General features: G+C 39.7%; 1 protein-coding gene across 1 annotated transcript in view; it reads right to left on the bottom strand.

Moving 5' to 3' along the window:
* LOC128686730 (E3 ubiquitin-protein ligase ZNF598) overlaps nt 1-24,135 on the bottom strand; it is a 131,639-nt gene that overhangs the window by 36,745 nt on the left and 70,759 nt on the right. The window contains exon 6 of the mRNA XM_070082375.1: nt 3,614-5,381. Coding sequence (XP_069938476.1) covers nt 3,614-5,381 — 1,768 coding nt within the window. The remainder of the gene's footprint in view (nt 1-3,613; nt 5,382-24,135) is intronic.

Here is a 24,135-nt window from a genome sequence, read left to right as displayed (position 1 = left end):
TCATTGATAATGATAAGATATCTGAAATCCTGAGTGTGTACCAACTTTTTGCACTGACTAGATAAATGACTTGTTTCTTATGAGACTGCAACCCAGTAATGATGAATTTTTAGCAGTAACAAGATCCCTAAAAACTAAGTTTCTATCTCCATATTGTTTTTTTTTTTTTTTTTTTTTTTATTATCACACTGGCCGATTCCCACCAAGGCAGGGTGGCCCGAAAAAGAAAAACTTTCACCATCATTCACTCCATCACTGTCTTGCCAGAAGGGTGCTTTACACTACAGTTTTTAAACTGCAACATTAACACCCCTCCTTCAGAGTGCAGGCACTGTACTTCCCATCTCCAGGACTCAAGTCCGGCCTGCCGGTTTCCCTGAATCCCTTCATAAATGTTACTTTGCTCACACTCCAACAGCACATCAAGTATTAAAAACCATTTGTCTCCATTCACTCCTATCAAACACGCTCACGCATGCCTGCTGGAAGTCCAAGCCCCTCGCACACAAAACCTCCTTTACCCCCTCCCTCCAACCCTTCCTAGGCCGACCCCTACCCCGCCTTCCTTCCACTACAGACTGATACACTCTTGAAGTCATTCTGTTTCGCTCCATTCTCTCTACATGTCCGAACCACCTCAACAACCCTTCCTCAGCCCTCTGGACAACAGTTTTGGTAATCCCGCACCTCCTCCTAACTTCCAAACTACGAATTCTCTGCATTATATTCACACCACACATTGCCCTCAGACATGACATCTCCACTGCCTCCAGCCTTCTCCTCGCTGCAACATTCATCACCCACGCTTCACACCCATATAAGAGCGTTGGTAAAACTATACTCTCATACATTCCCCTCTTTGCCTCCAAGGACAAAGTTCTTTGTCTCCACAGACTCCTAAGTGCACCACTCACTCTTTTTCCCTCATCAATTCTATGATTCACCTCATCTTTCATAGACCCATCTGCTGACACGTCCACTCCCAAATATCTGAATACGTTCACCTCCTCCATACTCTCTCCCTCCAATCTGATATTCAATCTTTCATCACCTAATCTTTTTGTTATCCTCATAACCTTACTCTTTCCTGTATTCACCTTTAATTTTCTTCTTTTGCACACCCTACCAAATTCATCCACCAATCTCTGCAACTTCTCTTCAGAATCTCCCAAGAGCACAGTGTCATCAGCAAAGAGCAGCTGTGACAACTCCCACTTTGTGTGTGATTCTTTATCTTTTAACTCCACGCCTCTTGCCAAGACCCTCGCATTTACTTCTCTTACAACCCCATCTATAAATATATTAAACAACCACGGTGACATCACACATCCTTGTCTAAGGCCTACTTTTACTGGGAAAAAATTTCCCTCTTTCCTACATACTCTAACTTGAGCCTCACTATCCTCGTAAAAACTCTTCACTGCTTTCAGTAACCTACCTCCTACACCATACACTTGCAACATCTGCCACATTGCCCCCCTATCCACCCTGTCATACGCCTTTTCCAAATCCATAAATGCCACAAAGACCTCTTTAGCCTTATCTAAATACTGTTCACTTATATGTTTCACTGTAAACACCTGGTCCACACACCCCCTACCTTTCCTAAAGCCTCCTTGTTCATCTGCTATCCTATTCTCCGTCTTACTCTTAATTCTTTCAATTATAACTCTACCATACACTTTACCAGGTACACTCAACAGACTTATCCCCCTATAATTTTTGCACTCTCTTTTATCCCCTTTGCCTTTATACAAAGGAACTATGCATGCTCTCTGCCAATCCCTAGGTACCTTACCCTCTTCCATACATTTATTAAATAATTGCACCAACCACTCCAAAACTATATCCCCACCTGCTTTTAACATTTCTATCTTTATCCCATCAATCCCATCAATATTGTATTGTGCACATTTACTTTATGAAAAAATTGTAATACATGTATATGAAATGACTAACATAATTTTTGTGATATAACTGAAACCCATTCTCTTTGCTGATGACACGACTTATGTCATCTCTCACCCTAATCTTGCCACCCTCAACACCATTGTGAATGAGGAGCTGATTAAAATATCGACTTGGATGACAGCCAATAAACTTACGCTTAACACTGACAAAACCTACTATATTATGTTTGGTAGCAGAGCAGGAGATGCACAAATTAACATTAAGATTGACAACACTCTAATTACCAGAAATAATGGGGGAAAATTCCTAGGCTTATACCTTGACAACAACCTGAATTTCAGCACCCATATCCAGCATATAACCAAAAAAGTATCCAAAACGGTTGGGATCCTCTCCAAGATACGATACTACGTGCCGCAAAATGCCCTTCTCACACTATACCACTCACTTATTTATCCATACCTCACCTATGCTATTTGTGCTTGGGGATCAACTGCAGCAACACACCTAAAGCCAATAATAACCCAACAAAAAGCTGCAGTAAGAATAATCACTAAATCCCATCCCTGGCAACACACCCCCCCACTCTTCATAGACCTAAACTTACTCCCAGTTCAGTGATCCACACTTACTACTTGACCTAAAATGCTTTCTTGATAGTTGTGACAGAACCCACAGGCATAACACCAGACACAAACATCTCTACGACATTCCCCGTGTCCGACTAAACCTTTACAAAAATTCAATGAATGTCAAAGGCCCTAAAATCTGGAATACCCTACCTGAGAACTCGAGAACTGCAGACACATTCATCACCTTCAAAACTACCATTAGAAATCATCTTATCTCCCTGATACACTCCGTCAACTAACTACACGAATACCACCTGGTGGTTCACACTTACACTCACTCACTCATTTGACCATAAACAGAAATATTAATCTCAATCTTAAAATAATGAATCCTGTGATACTCCAATACTGAAACTATGTACTGTGCCAAAACAAAAGCATTCACATTGCTAAACTCACAAACTAGTATTTAGTCACTTAGCCATAATACCAACTTACCTCATAATTTGTAATATTTTACAATTAAGAATAAAACTAAGTATGCCCGAAATGCCTAGCCATGCTAAGCGTTCTAGTGGTACACTCTGTAATCACAATTTTACTACATGTAAACCACACAATAACCAAATTTCTGTAAACTCAGCATTGTAATCCTTATAGAGAATAAACTTTGAGTTGAGTTGAGTGGGGTCTAATAAAATACCCACTGTGATCTTTGTTATCTTGGTTTTTTGTACTACTGCTGACAAGATGAGAATGGGGTGCACAATAAACTAGCCACTCAGGCAGCACAACTAAAAGCAACACATCAGTACTGCATTACAAATATTACATATAAAGAGAAGGAAGACATACACATCTTCTAACCAGGTTCATATTACAATATACAAATCAAATTATTGCATAACAATATATAGCCAGGGTTGCAAACATTTTGTTTATCTTAAGCTTTAGAATGAAGCTGGCATTGATGTCATATAAAGAATGATATTAACAAACTACTCAAGCTTGATTTGTTAATGAAAAAATGACTGAAAATTTTAACATTAAATAACAGAAGGTGGTCAAAAAATAAGGTTTTGAGGGAAAAGTAAAATAATAAAATGAATCCATTACACAGCACCACATACCTGTTGTTTTTTAACATCCGGCAACAGGACCAGCAGTTCTGGGAGTATCTTGTGGAAGACTGTCTTACCCATGACTTCCCGACACTGCTCATAATATGCATGCCCAGACAATTCTCCACTCCTAAGCTGGCTGGCCAAAAGCTTGAACTGATTAAACTTATCTTCATTGCCCCGGCATTCATCGTGGATAGTTTTTATTAATTTTTTGTTTCGAAGTTCAAATTCTGGAGGTAGATGGAAGGAATGGGTTGTAGTAGGTTGTGCTGTGAATGTAGAAGGCGAAACAGCAGACTCCGAGGTTGGAGAAATGGCAAACTTCTCCCCAGAACTGGTAGTAAAGGTCATATCAGTGGCACTGAATCCTGGAGGAACCTTTGGTTTACCAGAAAATCCTGGAGGAGCAGACTTCTTAGCTGGAGAGGACCATGTAGAAGTTGCTAGTAATGAGGGACCAGAAGATGACCCAAGCGTGGGGAAGGCCTCATCACTATCTAGCTTAGGGGGAGGTGATTTCAACGTCCCAATTTTTAACTCTGATTTTTTTCTTTCACTAACCACATCATTTGTAATCATCTTTAGATTTGAACTTGGTACAGGAGCTACCGACTGATATTCTCCTAGTTTTCCCATAGATAAATCAGTTTTGAGGCCATCATCATCACTATCATCAAATATGTTGTGCAAGCCAAGCGGTTTCTTTTTCGTGCCCAATTTTTCCTTTGCAGTACAGTTTGACACATTTCCCTGAGATGATGATCCACTACCACTGATGCTGTCTGATGAGCCAGTCTTGTTAATTCCTTTTTTCTTTTTCTTACCTTTCAATCCACTAGAGTTTTCATTAGCTTCAGAAGGTTTAGGTACATGGTCTACAGTGTGTGTCCATGCATTACTAACAGGGATGGTGAGACTCGAGCGACCATGGTAATTCTTCATATGTGACTGACTTTCAACATTTGGAGACAAGGTTGGAAAATCATTTGCAGTGAACTTTTTTCCAGGTTTAGAAGGTGCTACAGATGGAGCACCCATGGATGGTCCCAATGAAGGAAAGTCATTCATTACAGTCTTAGACACCTTAGATGGTACACTGGTTGGAGGCGGTGTCGCTGCTCTCCCCCAGCCAACTGAACCCAAGCCAGCACTGGTGGTCTTAGAAGAAACAGCAAGAGCTGGAAAATCTTCTTCAGGAGTAAATGCAGGAGCAAATGATTTAGGTTTTCCATTGGCCATACTTTGTAGAGTTATATTGCTACTGTGTGAAATAACCCCAATCTGTGGCCCTGCTGTTCTACTGCTATCTCCTTCGGTGGGCTGCGCTTTAGTGCCATTAGTTGTAGCAGGTACTGTACGATTGTAGAGTATGGAAACATTGCTACTCCTGGAACTGGCACCCTGGGCATCTCTAGGAGCTTTCTTAGTGTTTACTTTAAGGTGAACAGATGTTGTGGGTGATGTTGGAGATTGGCTTGTGGCTTGTGCTGTACTTACTGTGACACTTGTTGAGCCAAGGCTTGGAAACTCATCTTCTAATAGACTTGTTCCTCCTCTTGCCCTAATAGTAAATCTATTTTGTTGAGCTAAATGTGAAGCCATAGATTTATTTCCACCACTGCTTCCAGCCTCTCCTCCAGTACCTGCACCACTGCTATTTAATGATGGAAAATCTTGTACACAGTTTATATCAATGGAATGTTGTGTGACCGGTGGTCTACTGTCTACCTCATCCACTGATCTTTGGTCTTCGTAGTCTCTGTCTCGGTCCCTTCTGAAAATTTAAAATTGTTTAGTTTTAAAAATATATAGCAGGATCATACAAGCCTACTACAAAGTTTAAAAATAACCTAAAAAAAATTTTATGTTAAGAATAGCACGTATTTCTAAAATGAATTACAGTTTAAATATATAAAATTTAAAACAAATTTAAGTATTAACCCCTTAACTGTGGCATACCCAGAAAATAAATTTCCTGTGGGGGCAAAATTTAAAAAAAGAGAGACCCGGTCTTTGAAAGTTTCAAAAGGGCTTTGAAGTGACTTCTGACACTGACCTAACTCAGACTTTTGGAAGCATCAATTCAACATCCTCCAGTGTGTGAGGCTGATAATTAAAGCCTGGGAAATAGTTTCCAACATCAAACTTTCTGCAGTTCAAACACCACCTAGGAGCAAATTAAGTTCAAACACCAGGGTTCCACTGTATATTTTTTTTTTAACATACATTATCTGTCTCCCACCAAGGCAGAGTGACCCGAAAAAGAAACTTTCACCACCATTTACACACTGTCCTGCAAGAGGTGCACAGATACGACAGGTTAGATGTCCCTCTAAACAGGCATTATACTTCCCACCTGTAGGATGCTAGTTCGGCTAACCAGTTCCCCTGAATCCCTTCACAAAATACTACCCTGCTCACTCTGCAACAGCTTGTCAGGTCCCAAAAACTATTTGCCTCCAATCACTCCTATCTAATACTCTCACATGCCTGCTGTATGTCCAAGCCCCATGCACACACAAACCTCCTTTACCCTCTTCCTTCAACCTTTCCTGGGACGACCTCTACCCCGCCTTCAAAGTGTAATACCAATCAAAACATGGAAATAAGGCAAAATGTTTAATTATATTGTACGTATTATCCTAGGTTAACTCCATAGTTTTTTTTTTTTTTTTTTTTTTTTTTGCTGAATTCCACTGTCAATACAGCCTTTCCTCACTTAGTGACATACTCGTTTACCGATGACTCAGACTTGCAACAGGCTTTCTGACCAATATGCATACCTAAATAATGTATATTAGAGCTGATTTCCTCTATCTTGTTTATTACAATACACAGTACACTACTGTATAAACATTTAAAAATATACCAGAAATGCTATAAATGGTGCAAAGGTGACATTAAAGCAATATCAAAGATGGTTGACACAAATCAACTAACATTATAGTATGTTCCTCAGCGACGAATTAGTTTACCAACTTGGTCTTTGGAACGTAACTCCATTGTTTAGTTAGGAGAGGCTGTATCATGAAATTGAAATGAATAAGGCATCTTCCTGGCAGTTCCACATCCTGTTTGTTGGTAGGGAAGCTAGTAGTGCAACAACAGGTTCTGGTTTTATTATTTATACCAGTTATGCAGTGTTACCCATGATGCACTGTGTGGACCCAGCTGGTCTTATGATTTTTTTCAAAGATATGAAGAGGTTCTGGGAGAACCAATCTGTTGTGCAGAGGTCAAAAATATTGCAAGGTGATATTTCTGAAACCAAAAAAAATTGTACATACAGTGTACTAGTCCATCAATCATCACGTGTGTACAAAGTTAAAGGTTAAGTGAAAAATTATCATCAAATCACCTGCAGGATATTACCTGAATTATTACCCGTAAGTAATTTAGGTGAGGTAAGTGGGACTTATGTCACAGAAGGTCACTGAAATGCAACTCCTTTGAATGCCCACTTCCTCTCCACTCACAAAAAGCTAGACCTGACATTAAATTATAATTATAATATTAAAACCAGCTACTCTGGTAATTAAGGTTTTGTGGACTGTATAGGATTAGGCTTGCTGGGAACACAGAATATAATTCTACATAAATTATTAGTGTTATTAAAAAAGAACTTTGTATTATAACTTACCATTTAATTACTATAGATAGATCACACCACAATACCTGCCTAACACCTAGACTCGACACTGGCCAGCCAGGATCCAAATGCAAGGATTATTGGTGCACTTCCCTGTGAGTGATGTTTGCATTTCCCATATTTTGTCATCCACACACAATTTTTGAGGTCCCACAAATTTCTTGTCTCAATTCTTCAGCAGAGGACATTAACGAGGGATCCTATTACAAATCCAAGCTAAAACACCCCATTATGGCCTCGATGATGCTGGATTATTAGGCGATTGTCCCAACCAGTGTTTTTTTGTTTTTTTTTCAACAAGTCGGCCGTCTCCAACCGAGGCAAGGTGACCCAAAAAAGAAAGAAAATTCCCAAAAAGAAAATGCTTTCATCATCATTCAACACTTTCACCACACTCACACATTATCACTTTTTGCAGAGGTGCTCAGAACACAACCAGATATTTTAGTTACTAGCAATGTACAGATGTTATCACATACTTTCATGAAGATATGAGAATGTGAAAAAAAAAAATTAGGATTATATTAGCAAGATTATTTTCTTCTTTTTCAATAAACCGGCCATATCCCACCGAGGGAGGGTGACCTAAAAAGAAAAATTTAAATTTATTTTTAAATTTAATGTATACAGGAAAAGGGCTTACTAGCCCCTTGCTCCCAGCATTTTAGTCAGCTCAAGATAATTATTCTTCTCAATTTCAAACTTTCATGATTTTGTATTTTTAATAAATTACAGTGGACCCCCGGTTCCCGATGCTATCGTTGTCCGATAAATCCGGTAGCCGATGCATTTGATCGAAAAAATTTGCCTCGCTTACCAATACAAAACCCGGTATGCGATACGATGCGTATGAGACGTGTCCACGTGTGGCCTGAACTGCTCCGTGTGTGCCAGTGTTTACAAGCTAGCCAGTGTGCGCGCATCTAAGCATACATTCGGTATATTCCATATTATCCATATTATCACTGTTTTTGGTGCTTGTTTCTGCAAAATAAGTCACCATGGGCCCCAAGAAAGCTCCTAGTGCCAACCCTTCGAGAATAAGGATGCTAATGACTGTTGAAATGAAGAAAGAGATAATTGCAAAGTACGAAAGTGGAGTGTGTGTGTCGGAACTGGTCAGGTTGTATAGTAAACCCCAATCAACCATCTCTACTATAGTGAGCAGGAAAACGGCAATCAAGGAAGCTGTTCTTGCAAAAGGTGCAACTGTGATTATGAAACAGCAACTGCAAGTGTTAGAAAATGTTGAGAGACTGTTATTGGTGTGGATAAATGAAAAACAGATAGCAGGAGACAGCATCTCTCAAGCGATCATTTGTGAAAAGGGTGATGAAAATCACCCTCACACAGCTATTGCAAGCCATGCTGGTGACTATTACACTGACAATGTTGTGAAACACTTTAGGAAAGTCATAAAGGAACGAGAGGTACAGGCCTCTATGGACAGATATGTTGTGCGACAGAAGTCCAGTGACTCTCAAGCTGGTCCTAGTGGCATTAAAAGAAGAAGGGAAGTAACCCCAGAAAAGGACTTGCTACCTCAAGTCCTAATGGAAGGGGATTCCCCTTCTAAACACTAAGACCATCCACACTCTCCCCTCCTCCCATCCCATCAATCATCACCAGATCTTCAATAAAGGTAAGTGTCATGTAAATGTGCATGTCTTCTTCAGTTTGTGTGTATTAAAATTAATATTTCATGTGGTAAAAAATTTTTTTTTTCATACTTTTGGGTGTCTTGCACGGATTAATTTGATTTTCATTATTTCTTATGGGGAAAATTGATTCGCTTTCCGATAATTTTGGTTTACGATGAGCTCTCAGGAATGGATTAATATCGTGAACCGGGGGTCCATTGTACTCAGCACATATGGTTCTAAGTAGCATTAAGTAATAAGTCTTATACATTTCAGCAAGATACCATTTTAATCCGTTACCTGTCAAAATGTAGATCTACATTCTCTCGCCCAGCGCTCTGAATACAGTGGAACCTCAGCTAACGAATTTAATCCATTCCGTGACCTTGTTCGTATCCCGATTTGTTCGTATGCCGAGTCAATTTTCCCCATTTAAATTAATTGAAATGGCATTGGTCCATTCCAGCGGAATTCCTGCTCTTAGGAGGCACGACAAAATACTTCAATATGATGCTAATATCAACTCTACGGCTTATTTATATATCACAATTCATCTAATTTCATCACTCTAGGAATTCACAACGGGTGCATCATTGTCAGTGTTCAGCATTTCTTCAATGTCAGTTTCCTGTAACTCCATTAGCACAGTCAAGATGAGTAAATAGAAATGTCAACACTTATTGCTTGGGTACGTTTATTCTGTTAGTGGGTTGGATCTGTGAAGGGCCTGCCTAGTATGGGCCAACAGGTCTACTGCAGTGTTCCCCCTTTCTAATGTTATTATGTACCCACTACACCAATCATACCTAGCCCCTCCCACTCGCATATTTGTCCAATCTCTTTTTAAAGCTACCCAAGGCTCTATAAAAGCTAAAACCTTGGGTAGTTTCAAATTTAGGTTGGATAAATACACGAGTGAGAGGGGTTCGATGTGAGTGGGACCTGCACATGAGTAAATAGAATTATCAAAACTTATTGCTTGGATAACATTGAAAACTGAGTTAGGCAAATATTCTGTTAGTGGGATGGATTGTGAAGGACCTGCTTAGTATGGGCCAACAGGCCTGCTGCAGTGTAATATTAGTACTACATCTACATTATAATTATATTGCAGGTAGTAGTTTGGTAGACAGCAACCACCCAGGGAGGTACTACCGTCCTGCCAAGTGAGTGTAAAACGAAAGCCTGTAATTGTTTTACAATTACAGAAGGATTTTTCAGGGAACTTCAGGAGGATTTACAGGGAACTTCAGGAGGATTTAGACAAACTCAATACCTGGTCAGCAAAGTGGCAGATGCAGTTCAATGTAGATAAATGCAAGGTTCTGAAGCTCGGGAGTGTCCACAACCCTAGCACTTATAAGTTAAATAATGTAGAACTTAGCCATACAGATTGTGAAAAGGACTTGGGGGTTACGGGGAGCAGTAACCTTAAACCAAGACAGCAGTGCCTAAGCGTACGTAATAGGGCAAATAGATTATTGGGATTTATATCAAGAAGTGTAAGCAACAGAAGTCCAGAGGTTATACTGCAGCTTTACACATCATTAGTAAGGCCTCACCTAGATTATGCAGCTCAGTTCTGGTCTCCATATTACAGAATGGACATAAATTCGTTAGAAAACATTCAGCGTAGAATGACTAAATTAATACATAGCATTAGAAATCTTCCTTATGAAGAAAGATTGAAGACTCTTAAATTACATTCACTTGTTAGACGAAGAATGAGGGGAGACATGATCGAAGTGCATAAGTGGAAGATAGGTGAACATCAAAAGTGGAAGATAGGTATTAATAAATGGGACATTAATAAGGTCTTGAGGAAATCTCTCCAAGAGAGAACCCGCAGCAATGGATTTAAATTAGACAAGTTTAGATTTAGAAAGGACATAGGAAAGTATTGGTTTGGAAATAGGGTAGTTGATGAGTGGAACAGTCTACCTAGTTGGGTTATTGAGGCTAGGACTTTAGGTAGCTTTAAATTTAGGTTGGATAAATATACGACTGGGAGGGGTTGGATTTGAGTGGGACTTGCAAATGAGTGGATAGAGTTGTCAGACTATTTCTTGGGGAGCATTGAAAATTGGGTTGGTCAAATCTTTTGTTAGTGGGATGGATTGTAAAGGCCCTGCTGAGTATGGGCCAACAGGCCTGCTGCAGTGATCCTCCTTTCTTATGTTCTTATGATGGTAGGATTGCTGGTGTCTTTTGTCTGTCTCATAAATATGCAAGATTACAGGTACGTAAACCATACCCCCGGCCGGGATTGAACCCGCGATCATAGAGTCTCAAAACTCCAGCCCGTCGCGTTAGCCACTAGACCAGCTAGCCACAATAAGATTCATCCAACTAGGTATATTTCTACACCATAGGAAGGTTAGCACAGGCACCACTGTGACCACAAATGCAAGTTTTTACAGACGAATCTCCAGCTAGCGAGGCAGTGACGAACTCTAGCTCAAGTCCCTTCACTGCCGTCAACATGACTCAAGAAATCGTAATGACACGATTGCAAACAAACCATACCCCGGCCGGGATTGAACCCGCGGTCATAGAGTTTTGAGACTATGACCGCGGGTTCAATCCCGGCCGGGGGTATGGTTTGTTTGCAATCGTGTCATTACGATTTCTTGAGTTACAGGTACATCTTGCTACTTCTACTTACACTTAGGTCACACTACACATACATGTACATGTTTATTTATACACACTCATCTGAGTTTTTTTATTTTATCTTAATAGTTCTTGTTCTTATCACTTTTCCTTTTATATCCATGGGGAAGTGGAATAAGAATCTTTCCTCTGTAAGCCATGTGTGTGTTGTAAAAGTCAACTAAAATGCCGGGAACAATGGGCTAGTAACCCCTTTTCCTGTAAAGATTACTAAAAAGAATAAGAAGAAAATTGTCGAAGTGGGATGTCTGAATGTGCGTCGATGTTGTGTGAATGTTATGAATGAGAAAAAGCTGGATGTCCTGGCTTTAAGTGAAACAAAGCTGATGGGGGTGGGAGAGTTTCAGTGGAGAGGAATAAATGGGATTAGGTCAGGGGTTTCAAACAGAGTTAGAGCTAAAAGAGGAGTAGCAATAATGTTGAAGGATAAGCTATGGCAGGAAAAGAGGGACTATAAATGTATTAATACAAGGATTATGTGGAGTAAAATAAAGGCTGGATGTGAAAAGTGGGTTATAGTAAGGGTATATGCACCTGGAGATAGAGAGAGAGAGATAGAGAGAGATAGAGAGAGATAGAGAGAGATAGAGAGAGATAGAGAGAGATAGAGATAGAGAGATAGAGAGAGATAGAGATAGAGATAGAGAGAGAGAGAGAGAGAGAGAGAGAGAGATAGATAGAGAGAGAGAGAGAGAGATAGATAGAGAGAGAGATAGAGAGAGAGATAGAGAGAGAGATAGAGAGAGAGATAGAGAGAGAGATAGAGAGAGAGATAGAGAGAGAGATAGAGAGAGAGATAGAGAGAGAGATAGAGAGAGAGATAGAGAGAGACAGAGATAGAGATAGAGAGATAGAGAGATAGAGATAGAGAGATAGAGAGAGATAGAGAGAGATAGAGAGAGAGAGAGAGAGAGATAGAGAGAGAGAGAGAGAGATAGAGAGAGATAGAGATAGAGAGAGATAGAGAGAGATAGAGATAGAGAGATAGAGATAGAGAGAGATAGAGAGAGAGATAGAGAGAGAGATAGAGAGAGAGATAGAGAGAGAGATAGAGAGAGATAGAGAGAGATAGAGAGAGATAGAGAGAGATAGAGAGAGACAGAGACAGAGACAGAGAGAGAGAGAGAGAGAGAGAGAGAGATAGAGAGATAGAGAGAGATAGAGAGAGATAGAGAGAGATAGAGAGAGATAGAGAGAGATAGAGAGAGATAGAGAGAGATAGAGAGAGATAGAGAGAGATAGAGATAGAGATAGAGAGAGAGATAGAGATAGAGATAGAGATAGAGATAGAGAGAGAGATAGAGAGAGAGATAGAGAGAGAGAGAGAGAGAGAGAGAGAGAGCTAGCTGTCAATAAAGCTAGGGATCCTTAACCTTGTCAAACCCTGTGTAAAAAAAAAAAAAAAAAAAAAAAGATAGAGTAAAAAAACAAAGAGAAAGAGAAATTTTTGGAAATGTTGAGTGAATGCTAAAGTGGGTAAAAATGTTGTGGAGGGAGTAGTAAGTAAATCTGGGGTGCCAGGGATAAATGAAAATGGGGAGCCTTTAACCCTTTGACTGTTTTCGACGTATAAATACGTCTTACGAGCCAATGTTTCTGACGTATATACATGTATACTCAATAATTCTAGCGGCTTCAAATCAAGTGGGAGAAAGCTGGTAGGCCCACATGTGAGAGAATGGGTCTGTGTGGTCAGTGTGCACCACATAAAAAAAATCCTGCAGCACACATTGCGTAATGAGAAAAAAAAAACTCTGATCGTTTTTTTGGAATAAAACGCCGACTTTGAGGTGTATTTTGGTATAGTATTTATCGTTGTATTCGCGTCTTCATGGTCTTAGGTGATAAAATGGAAAACATATTACAGAAATAGAGATGATTTTCATTACTTTTACGATGAAAACGACCTTGAAACTGAGCTCAAAGTAGCGGAAATGTTCGATTTTTACCAATGTTCAAGAGTACATAAATCACACCACACATCCAATACACGTCAACTGGGGAGTCTAATATTCTTTTACTAGTGCACTGATATTATTTATACCATTTTTACAATAATGCAGTCGTCTGCATAACAGTAAATTTTGTATTTTTTTGTATGAATAAAAAATCAAAATAGAAAGCAATAATAATATAAGAGGGGCCTAGAGATGTGACTAATGAACAGAGCATATGTTATTTTAGTGCCACGAATGTCTACCTTGTTTATTCTGGACCCTATTTTGAAATTGGCATCTTTTTTATTTTGCGTGAAATTGGCCAAATTGATAATTTCTGACCACCATATTGGGTAGTCCAAATTAGTAAATGGGAGGTTTCTTGTACTCAGCTGATAGATAAAATGGAGTTCTAAAGAAATAGCTATGAGTTTGGTCAACTGGAACAATGGAATTGGCTGAAAATTGGGCTCAAAGTCGGCGAAATCGCCGATACGCATATGTCGCCGAGACCGCTAACTTCGCGGGAGCATAATTCCACGAGTTTTCGACCAAATTTCGAACTTTTGGTGTCATTACCATCGGGAAAAGATTCTCTATCATTTCATAAGAAAAAATAATTTTTTTTTTTTTCAAAAATTGAGAGACATAGAATGACAGTTTCAGAGAGGGGCCTGAAACAGTCAAAGGGTTAATTGAGCTATGTGAAGAAAAAGATTTGGTAATAAGTAATACATATTTTATGAAAAGAGGATAAATAAATATACAAGGTATGACATAGCACGTGATGAAAGTAGTTTGTTAGATTATGTATTGGTGGATAAAAGGTTGATGGGTAGGCTCCAGGATATACACGTTTATAGAGGGGCAACTGATATATCAGATCATTATTCAGTTGTAGCTACAGTTAGTGTAAGAGGAAGATGGGACAAGAGGAAAATGGAAACAACAAGTAAGAGGGAGGTGAAAGTGTATAAACTAAGAGAGGAGGAAGTTCGAGTGAGATATAAGCAACTATTGGCAGAAAGGTGGGCTGGTGCAAGTATGAGTAATGAGGGGGTTGAAGAGGGTTGGAATAGTTTTAAAAATGCAGTACTTATTAGAATGTGGGGCAGAAGTTTGTGGTTATAGGAGGGTGGGTGCAGGAGGAAAGAGTAGTGATTTGTGGAATGATGAAGTAAAGGGTGTGATAAAAGAGAAAAAGGTAGCTTATGAGAGGTTTTTACAAAGCAGAAGTGTTATAAGAAGAACAGAGTATATGAAGAGTAAAAGAAAGGTGAAGAGAGTGGTGAGAGGGTGCAAAAGGAGAAGAAGAGACGATAGAGTGGGAGAGGCACTGTCAAGAAATTTTAATGAAAACAAGAAAAAATTTTGGAGTGAGTTAAACAAGTTAAGAAAGCCTAGGGAACAAATGGATTTGTCAGTTAAAAACAGAGTAGGGGAGTTAGTAGATGGGGAGATGGAGGTATTGGGTAAATGTCAAGAATATTTTGAGGAACTTTTAAATGTCGACGAAGAAAGGGAAGTGGTAATTGCATGCACTGGCCAGGGAGGTATACCTTCTTTTAGGAGTGAAGAAGAGCAGGATGTGAGCGTCAGGGAGGTGCACGAGGCATTACATAGAATGAAAGGGGGTAAAGCAGCTAGAACTGACGGGATCATGACAGAAATGTTAAAAGCAAGGGGGGGGGGGGTATATAGTGTTGGAGTGGATGGTATTTTTGTTTAATAAATGTATGAAAGAGGGGAAGGTACCTAGGGATTGGCAGAGAGAATGTATAGTCCCTTTATATAAAGGGAAGGGGGACAAAAGAGACTGTAAAAATTATAGAGGAATAAGTTTACCGAGCATACCAGGAAAAGTATACGATAGGGTTATTATTGAAAGAATTTGAGGTAAGACAGAATGTAGAACTGTGAATGAGCAAGGAGGTTTTAGAGTGGGTAGGGGATGTGTAGATCAAGTGTTTACATTGAAGCATATATGTGAACAGTATTTAGATAAAGGTAGGGAAGTTTTTATTGCATTTATGGATTTAGAAAAGGCACATGATAGAGTGGATAGGGGAGCAATGTGGCAGATGTTGCAAGTATATGGAATAGGTGGTAAGTTACTAAATGCTGTAAAGAGTTTTTATGAGGATACTGAGGCTCAGGTTAGGGAGTGTAGAAGAGAGGGAGACTAATTCCTGATAAAAGTAGGTCTTAGACAGGGATGTGTAATGTCGCCATGGTTGTTTAATGTAATTATAGATAGGGTTGTAAAAGAAGCAAATGTTAGGGTGCTCGGGAGAGGGGTAGGATTAAATTATGGGGAATCAAATACAAAATGGGAACTGATGATACTGAGCTTATGGGAGATTCTAAAGAAAAATTGCAAAGGTTAGTGGACAAGTTTGGGAGTGTGTGTAACGGTAGAAAGTTGAAAGTGAACATAGAAAAGAGTAAGGTGATGAGGGTATCAAATGATTTAGATAAAGAAAAATTGGATATCAAATTGGGGAGGAGGAGTATGGAAGAAGTGAATGTTTTCAGATATTTGGGAGGTGACGTGTCAACAGATGGATTTATGAAGGATGAGGTTAATCATAGAATTGATGAAGGAAAAAAGGCGAGCAGTGTGTTGAGGTATATGTGAAGACAAAAAAATGTTATCTATGAAGGCAAAGAAGGGAATGTATAAAAGTATAGTACTACCAACACTCTTATATGGGTGTGAAGCTTGGGTTGTAAATGCTGCAGCGAGGAGGCGGTTGGAGGCAGTGGAGATGTCCTGTCTAAGGGCAATGTGTGGTGTAAATATTATGCAGAAAATTTGGAGTGTGGAAACTAGGAGAAGGTGTGGAGTTAATAAAAGTATTAGTCAGAGGGCTGAAGAGGGGTTGTTGAGGTGGTTTGGTCATTTAGAGAGAATGGATCAAAGTAGAATGACATGGAGAGCGTATAAATCTGTAGGGGAAGGAAGGCAGGGTAGGGGTCGTCCTCGAAAAGGTTGGAGGGAGGGGGTAAAGAATGTTTTGTAGGCGAGGGGCTTGGACTTCCAGCAAGAGTGCGTGAGCGTGTTAGATAGGAGTGTGTGATGAATGGTTTAGAAAACCGACAAGTTGAAGAATTGAGACACTTATGCAACACATGGGAATCTTTATTGAAAATCTTCTTATGCAGCACATGGGAATCTTCAATAAAGATTCCCATGTGTTGCATAAGTGTCTCTTAGATAGGAGTGAATGGAGACGAATGGTATTTGGGACCTGACGAGCTGTTGGAGTGTGAGCAGGGTAATATTTAGTGAAGAGATTCAGGGAAACTGGTGATTTTTATATAGCCGGACTTAGTCCTGGAAATGGGAAATACAATGCCTGCACTTTAAAGGAGGGGTTTGGGATATTGGCAGTTTGGAGGGATATGTTGTGTATCTTTATTACGTACATGCTTCTAAATTGTTGTCTTCTGAACACCTCTGCGAAAACAGCGATTATGTGTGAGCGAGGTGAAAGTGTTGAATGATGATGAAAGTATTTTCTTTTTCGGGCTTTTCTTTCTTTTTGGGTCACCCTGCCTTGGTGGAAGACGGCCGACTTGCTAAAGAAAAAAAAATGTAATATAATAATAATTATTGCTATTATTATTATTTTTTTTTTATTTTTATTATCACACTGGCCGATTCCCACCAAGGCAGGGTGGCCCGAAAAAGAAAAACTTTCACCATCATTCACTCCATCACTGTCTTGCCAGAAGGGTGCTTTACACTACAGTTTTTAAACTGCAACATTAACACCCCTCCTTCAGAGTGCAGGCACTGTACTTCCCATCTCCAGGACTCAAGTCCGGCCTGCCGGTTTCCCTGAATCCCTTCATAAATGTTACTTTGCTCACACTCCAACAGCACGTCAAGTATTAAAAACCATTTGTCTCCATTCACTCCTATCAAACACGCTCACACATGCCTGCTGGAAGTCCAAGCCCCTCGCACACAAAACCTCCTTTACCCCCTCCCTCCAACCCTTCCTAGGCCGACCCCTACCCCGCCTTCCTTCCACTACAGACTGATACACTCTTGAAGTCATTCTGTTTCGCTCCATTCTCTCTACATGTCCGAACCACCTCAACAACCCTTCCTCAGCCCTCTGGACAACAGTTTTGGTAATCCCACACCTCCTCCTAACTTCCAAACTACGAATTCTCTGCATTATATTCACACCACACATTGCCCTCAGACACGACATCTCCACTGCCTCCAGCCTTCTCCTCGCTGCAACATTCATCACCCACGCTTCACACCCATATAAGAGCGTTGGTAAAACTATACTCTCATACATTCCCCTCTTTGCCTCCAAGGACAAAGTTCTTTGTCTCCACAGACTCCTAAGTGCACCACTCACTCTTTTTCCCTCATCAATTCTATGATTCACCTCATCTTTCATAGACCCATCCGCTGACACGTCCACTCCCAAATATCTGAATACGTTCACCTCCTCCATACTCTCTCCCTCCAATCTGATATTCAATCTTTCATCACCTAATCTTTTTGTTATCCTCATAACCTTACTCTTTCCTGTATTCACCTTTAATTTTCTTCTTTTGCACACCCTACCAAATTCATCCACCAATCTCTGCAACTTCTCTTCAGAATCTCCCAAGAGCACAGTGTCATCAGCAAAGAGCAGCTGTGACAACTCCCACTTTGTGTGTGATTCTTTATCTTTTAACTCCACGCCTCTTGCCAAGACCCTCGCATTTACTTCTCTTACAACCCCATCTATAAATATATTAAACAACCACGGTGACATCACACATCCTTGTCTAAGGCCTACTTTTACTGGGAAAAAATTTCCCTCTTTCCTACATACTCTAACTTGAGCCTCACTATCCTCGTAAAAACTCTTCACTGCTTTCAGTAACCTACCTCCTACACCATACACTTGCAACATCTGCCACATTGCCCCCCTATCCACCCTGTCATACGCCTTTTCCAAATCCATAAATGCCACAAAGACCTCTTTAGCCTTATCTAAATACTGTTCACTTATATTATTATTATATTACTATTAATTTAGGAAAGTGGAGCACAGATCCAATTCCCTTGACCAAGAGCCCCTCACCAAGGAACCTATCTTGAGGGGGAAGTTAGCATCCTGAAATTTCGTTCATATCCAGAAGCATAAAATCAATCAAGTGACTGTTCGTATCCTGAAAAATTCGCATGGTGGGGCATTCGTAAGCCAAGGTTCCACAGAATTTTGGAAAAAAAAAAAATACGGCTTTTTCTACATACAATAGGATGAAAAAAAAAAATTTAAGGTCAGTACTTACCGAGACATAAGACCACAAAGTTGGCACTGGATGCTCACCTGATGGCAACATGGAGTCCTGCTGCTTGCAAAAATGCTGCCAATATACTTTTCTTTTTTTTTTTATTTATATAAATTTTTATATTCTGATAATTACAATTTGCAGTAGTTCATGTGATTTCATAGCCAATGTTTGTTCTGACACTAATATTAGATACTGAAATAGTACTCAGTCACAAACACACTGACAGGCAACATTTTCACCTGCCTTGGTCACATACTATTATCTAGAAACACAAAGTATTTTTAGGTCCCAGCAATGTTTTAGACATGCTGGAGCATATATGAAACTCCTTGAAGCACTGTCAGCAGTGGAGTGACATTGATGATCGTGCACTGCCTTGGCTTTATTTTTATCTCAGTGTTACACAAACATGTCTGTATGTGTGTGTCTGTATCTGTATCTGTGTATCTGTATGTGTGTGTCTGTCTTCATCTGTCTGTCAGTATCTGTATCTGTATCTCTATCAGTTGGTCTATCTGCATCAGTCTGTGTGTACTCACCAATTTTTTTTATTGACACATTGGCTGTCTCCCACCAAGGCAGGGCAGCCTTGAAAAAGGCCATTCACTTCATCACTGTCTTGCCAGAGGCACGCTTACATTACAGTTATAAAACTGCAACACTAACACCCTTCCTTCAGAGTGCAGACACTACTTCCCTTCTCCAGGACTCAAACCCGGCATGCCGGTTTCCCTGAATCCCTTTATAAATATAACCCTGCTCACACTCCAACAGCATGTCAAGTCCTAAAAACCATTTGTCTCCATTCGCTCCTATCTAACACGCTCACAAATGCTTGATGGAAGCCCAAGCCCCTCGCACACAAAACCACCTTTAACCAGTCCCTCCAACCTTTCCTAGGCTGCCCCTACCCCGCCAGCCCTCCAACACAGATTTACACACACTCGAAGTCATTCTATTTCCTTCCATCCTCGCTACATGTCTGAGCCACCTCAACAACCCCTCCTCAGCCCTCTGGATAATAGCTTTTGTAATCCTGCACCTCCTCCTAATTTCCAAACTACAAATTCTCTGCATTATATTCACACCACACATTGCTCTCAGACATGACATCACTGCCTCCAGCATTCTCCTTGTTGCAACATTCACCACTCATGTTTCACACCCATATAAGTGTGTTTGTATGATTATAATCTCATACATTCCCCTCTTTGCTTTCATGGACAAAGTTCTTTGTCTCCACAGACTCCCAAGTGCACCAATGACCTTTCTCCCCTCATCAATTCTATGATTCACCTCAGTGTCATCAACAAAGAACAACTATGACAACTCCCACTTTGTCTTAGATTCAGTCTTTTAACCCCACACCTCCTGCCAAAACCTGTGCATTCACTTCTCTTACAACCCATCTATAAATATACTGAGCAACCATGGTGACATCACACATCCTTGTCTAAAACCTACTTTTTTCTGGGAAATAATCTCCCTCTCTCGTACATACTCTAACCAGAGCCTCACTATCCTTGTAAAAACTCAATGCTTTCAGTAACCTACCTCCTATTCCATACATTTGCAACATCTGCCACATTGCATCCCTATCCATCCTGTTATATGCCTTTTCCAAATCCATAAATGACACGAAAACTTCTTTACCTTTATCTAAATACTGTTCACCTATATGTTTCACTGTAAACACTTCGTCTACACACCCCCTACCTTTCCTAAAGCCTTCTTGTTCATCTGCTATCCTACTCTCCATCTTACTCATAATTCTTTCAACAACAACTCTATCATACACTTTACCAAGTATACTCAACAGACATATTTCCCTATAAATTTTGAACTGTTTTGTCCCCTTTGCCTTTATACAAAGGAACTATGCATGCTCTCTATCAATCCCTAGGTACCTTACCCTCCTTTACCTTTTCTTTACCTTTCTATACATTTATTAAATTAAAGCACCAACCACTCCAAAACTGTATCCACACCTGCTTTTTACATTTCTATCTTTATCCCATCAATCCCAGCTGCTTTACCTCCTTTCATTCTACCCACTGCCTCACGAACCCCCTCCCCCCAACTCACGACTGGCTCTTTCTCACTCCTATAAGATGTTATTCTTCCTTGCCCTATACATGAAATCACAGCTTCCCTATCTTCATCATTTAACAATTCCTCAAAATATTCCTTCCATCTTCCTCATACCTCTAACTCTTTATTTAATAACTCTCCTCTCCTATTTTTAACTATCAAATCCATTCATTCCCCAGGCTTCCTCATCTTATTAACCCTTTGAGGGTCCGTGCCGTAGATCTACGGCTTTACGTTGAGGGTCCAAACCGTGAGCTCATGATCGACGTCATGAGCTCACCTCACTCTGAAAAGCTGTGAGTGGTAAATTTTGGCCTAGATATGAGAGAATATATCTATGTGGTATGTGTGCACAACATAAAACAAATCCTGCAGCACATAGTGCATAATGAGAGAAAAAAAACCGAGACTGTAATTTTCGATTAAAACAGCGAATTTGCAGTGTTTTTTCATACGTTTTTTTATAGTTGTATTTGCGATTTCTTGGTCTCATTTGATAGGATGGAAGATATATTACAGAAATAGAAATGATTTTGATTGGTTTTAGCACTGGAAATGGCTTGAAACTGAGCTCAAAATAGCAGAAATGTTAAATTTTTGCCGATGTTCAAGAGTAAACAAATGACCTCACACGTCTAATACACGCCTGCTGGTGGGTCTAATATACGTTCACAAATGTGGTGATATTATTTATACAATTATTACAATATTGCATAACAGTAAATCTCCTATTTTCTGGTTTGAATAAAAATTCATTATGTGAATAAAAAATCAAAATGGAATTCATTAGTAAAGCCTGAAAACATAACTAATGAACAGAGGAAATGTTAGTTTAGTGCCAGGAATGCCTACATTGTTTATTCTGGACCCTATTTTGAAATTGGAGTGTTTTGAACTTTGAATTAAATTGGCCAAATTACCAATTTCCCATCACTTTATTTTGTAGTTGAAACAGTTGACTTGGCGAATTCTTGTGCTCAATCGATAGAATAGAAGTAATACTAGTGAAATAGCTAAGAATTTGGTCAACTGGAATAATGCAATTGGCCTAAAATGGGAGTCAAAGTTGGCAAAATTGCCGATGCGTATATATCGCTGACACATCAAAATTCGCTAGAGCATAATTTCGTCAATTTTCCATCAAATTTCATACTTTTTGTTTTATTACCTTCAGAAAAAGATTCTCTAGCATTTCATAAGAAAAAATAACAATTATTTTCTGAAAATTCTTGGACACTGGTGCACACTGAAATTTGGCCTCTGGACCCTGAAAGGGTTAACTAATGTCACTCCAAAACTTTTTCTAATTTTCAACAAAACTTGCTGATAACATCTCACCCAATCTTATTTGCTCTCTCTTTACATTGAATCACCATTCTCTTAACCTCTCTTTTTCTCTCCTCTACTCCTCCCTCATTGCATCGCTTCTACTTAATAAAAACCTCTCGTATACTAACTTTTTTCTATTTACATTATTCTTTATGAGAAAAATTGGTTTGGTTGTCGACCATTTTGGTCATCAAACCAACAATTGGAAGGAATTAAGTTTGACAACTGAGGTTCCACCATATTTTGTAATAATACTGAAGTGGCTTAAATACGAGTATCTGGTAAAGGTATACCGGTGTCTGGTAATTTTTTTGTAATGGTGTAGTTTTTTGTAAATAACTTAATATATTATTACAGTAGACTGTCATTTAACAAGATTTTGTCTTGCACGTTTTTGTTATAGCACGAATGAAGAATTGCGGCATATTTGTGTTTAACACTTAGTAAAATTAGTTTAACACGGTTGCACTAGGGAAAAAATATTTTGAGCACGTGGTCCCCTGCTGGGTGGGATGGTCTGTGGGTTAGTGGGTTACACCACTGTGTCAATGGGGGGAGACCTATTGCCATCCCCTGCCTCCCTAAGCCACCCACACCACTCTCATCAAGTGTTTAATGCTGACGAGACAAGCTTTTTTTTTTTTAAAAATGCCAACACGAACTTATACCAGTTAGCAAGAGAAAAGTGCACTGGGATTCAAGACAGCAAAGGATCGCTTCACCTTGCTCCTTTGCAGTAATGCGGCAGGTGATTTCAAGTGTAAGCCCATGGTTATTTACTGCTCTAAGAATCCTCATGCTTTGAAAGTTGTAGATATAAACACCTTATCAGTAATTTGGAGGTCAAGCCAGTTAGCATGGATGAGGGAGGAAATATTTATGCACTGGTTTAAGCAACACTTTATTCCTGAAGTCAAATTTTACCTGCACAGCAAGAACCTTGCATTCAAGACTCTCTTCATTCTTGATAATTCCCGTACTCATCCACAAACTTTGCTGGATGTGACCCCACATGTAAAAGTTGTATTTTTGCCTCCAAATACAACATCTCTAATACAACCACTGAATCGGGAAGTTATTAAGTCATTCAAGTTTAACTACACAAAATAAGTTATGAAAAAACTAGTTCCATCAATGGACTCTGACTCCAACCTGGCAGTACCAAGCTTCTGGAATAAATTTAACATTGCAGATGCCATCACTTATGCTAGAAATGCATGGAATAAAGTGCCCCAATCAACAGTAAATGCAGGTTGGGGAAAGTTATGGCCTTCTGTAGTTAATTCTTTCACTGGTTTTCCCTTGCTTGAAAATCAGGTTCAGGAAATTGTTCAGCTGGCAAGATTACCAGGTGATGGTTTCGAAGATATGAATGAAGATGTGAATGAGTTCTTAGATGATGATGATGATGATAATGATGATGATGAAGACAGGAGTCTAGAGGAAATGCTGGCAGAGCTCGATGCACAGATACAAGGGAGGGAGATAACAGAAGATGAAGAAGAACCTGAAGAAAATAAGTTAACATTGCAGCAGTTGTGTGAGCAGTTCCATGCTGCTGCTAAACTAGCAGACTTCTTCACTGAAGAGGACCCCAGTAAATCTAGAAGCAGTGCTTTGAAACTGGGTCTAGACCAGCTGATGATGCCTTACCGTCAACTGTATAATGTACTGCATGGTAAAAGAGCCCAGAGATCCATTACAGAATTTATGCACACTCCAATACAACCATCGACTTCAGTACCAGAACTTCTACCATTCACTTCTGCCGACAACCAACAACCATCCACCTCAGCCCAGTAGGGCCACGCCAACCATATCCACTCTCTTCACAAACATCCACAAACACCATTACCCACAATTTAAGGTAAGAAATACTATTATTTCTATTGC

The sequence above is a fragment of the Cherax quadricarinatus genome, chromosome 7 (genome assembly GCF_038502225.1).
Source record: "Cherax quadricarinatus isolate ZL_2023a chromosome 7, ASM3850222v1, whole genome shotgun sequence".
In the NCBI taxonomy this organism is placed as follows: domain Eukaryota; kingdom Metazoa; phylum Arthropoda; class Malacostraca; order Decapoda; family Parastacidae; genus Cherax; species Cherax quadricarinatus.
Note: the sequence above shows the minus strand (reverse complement) of the source record. Positions and strands in the feature narration are given on the sequence as shown.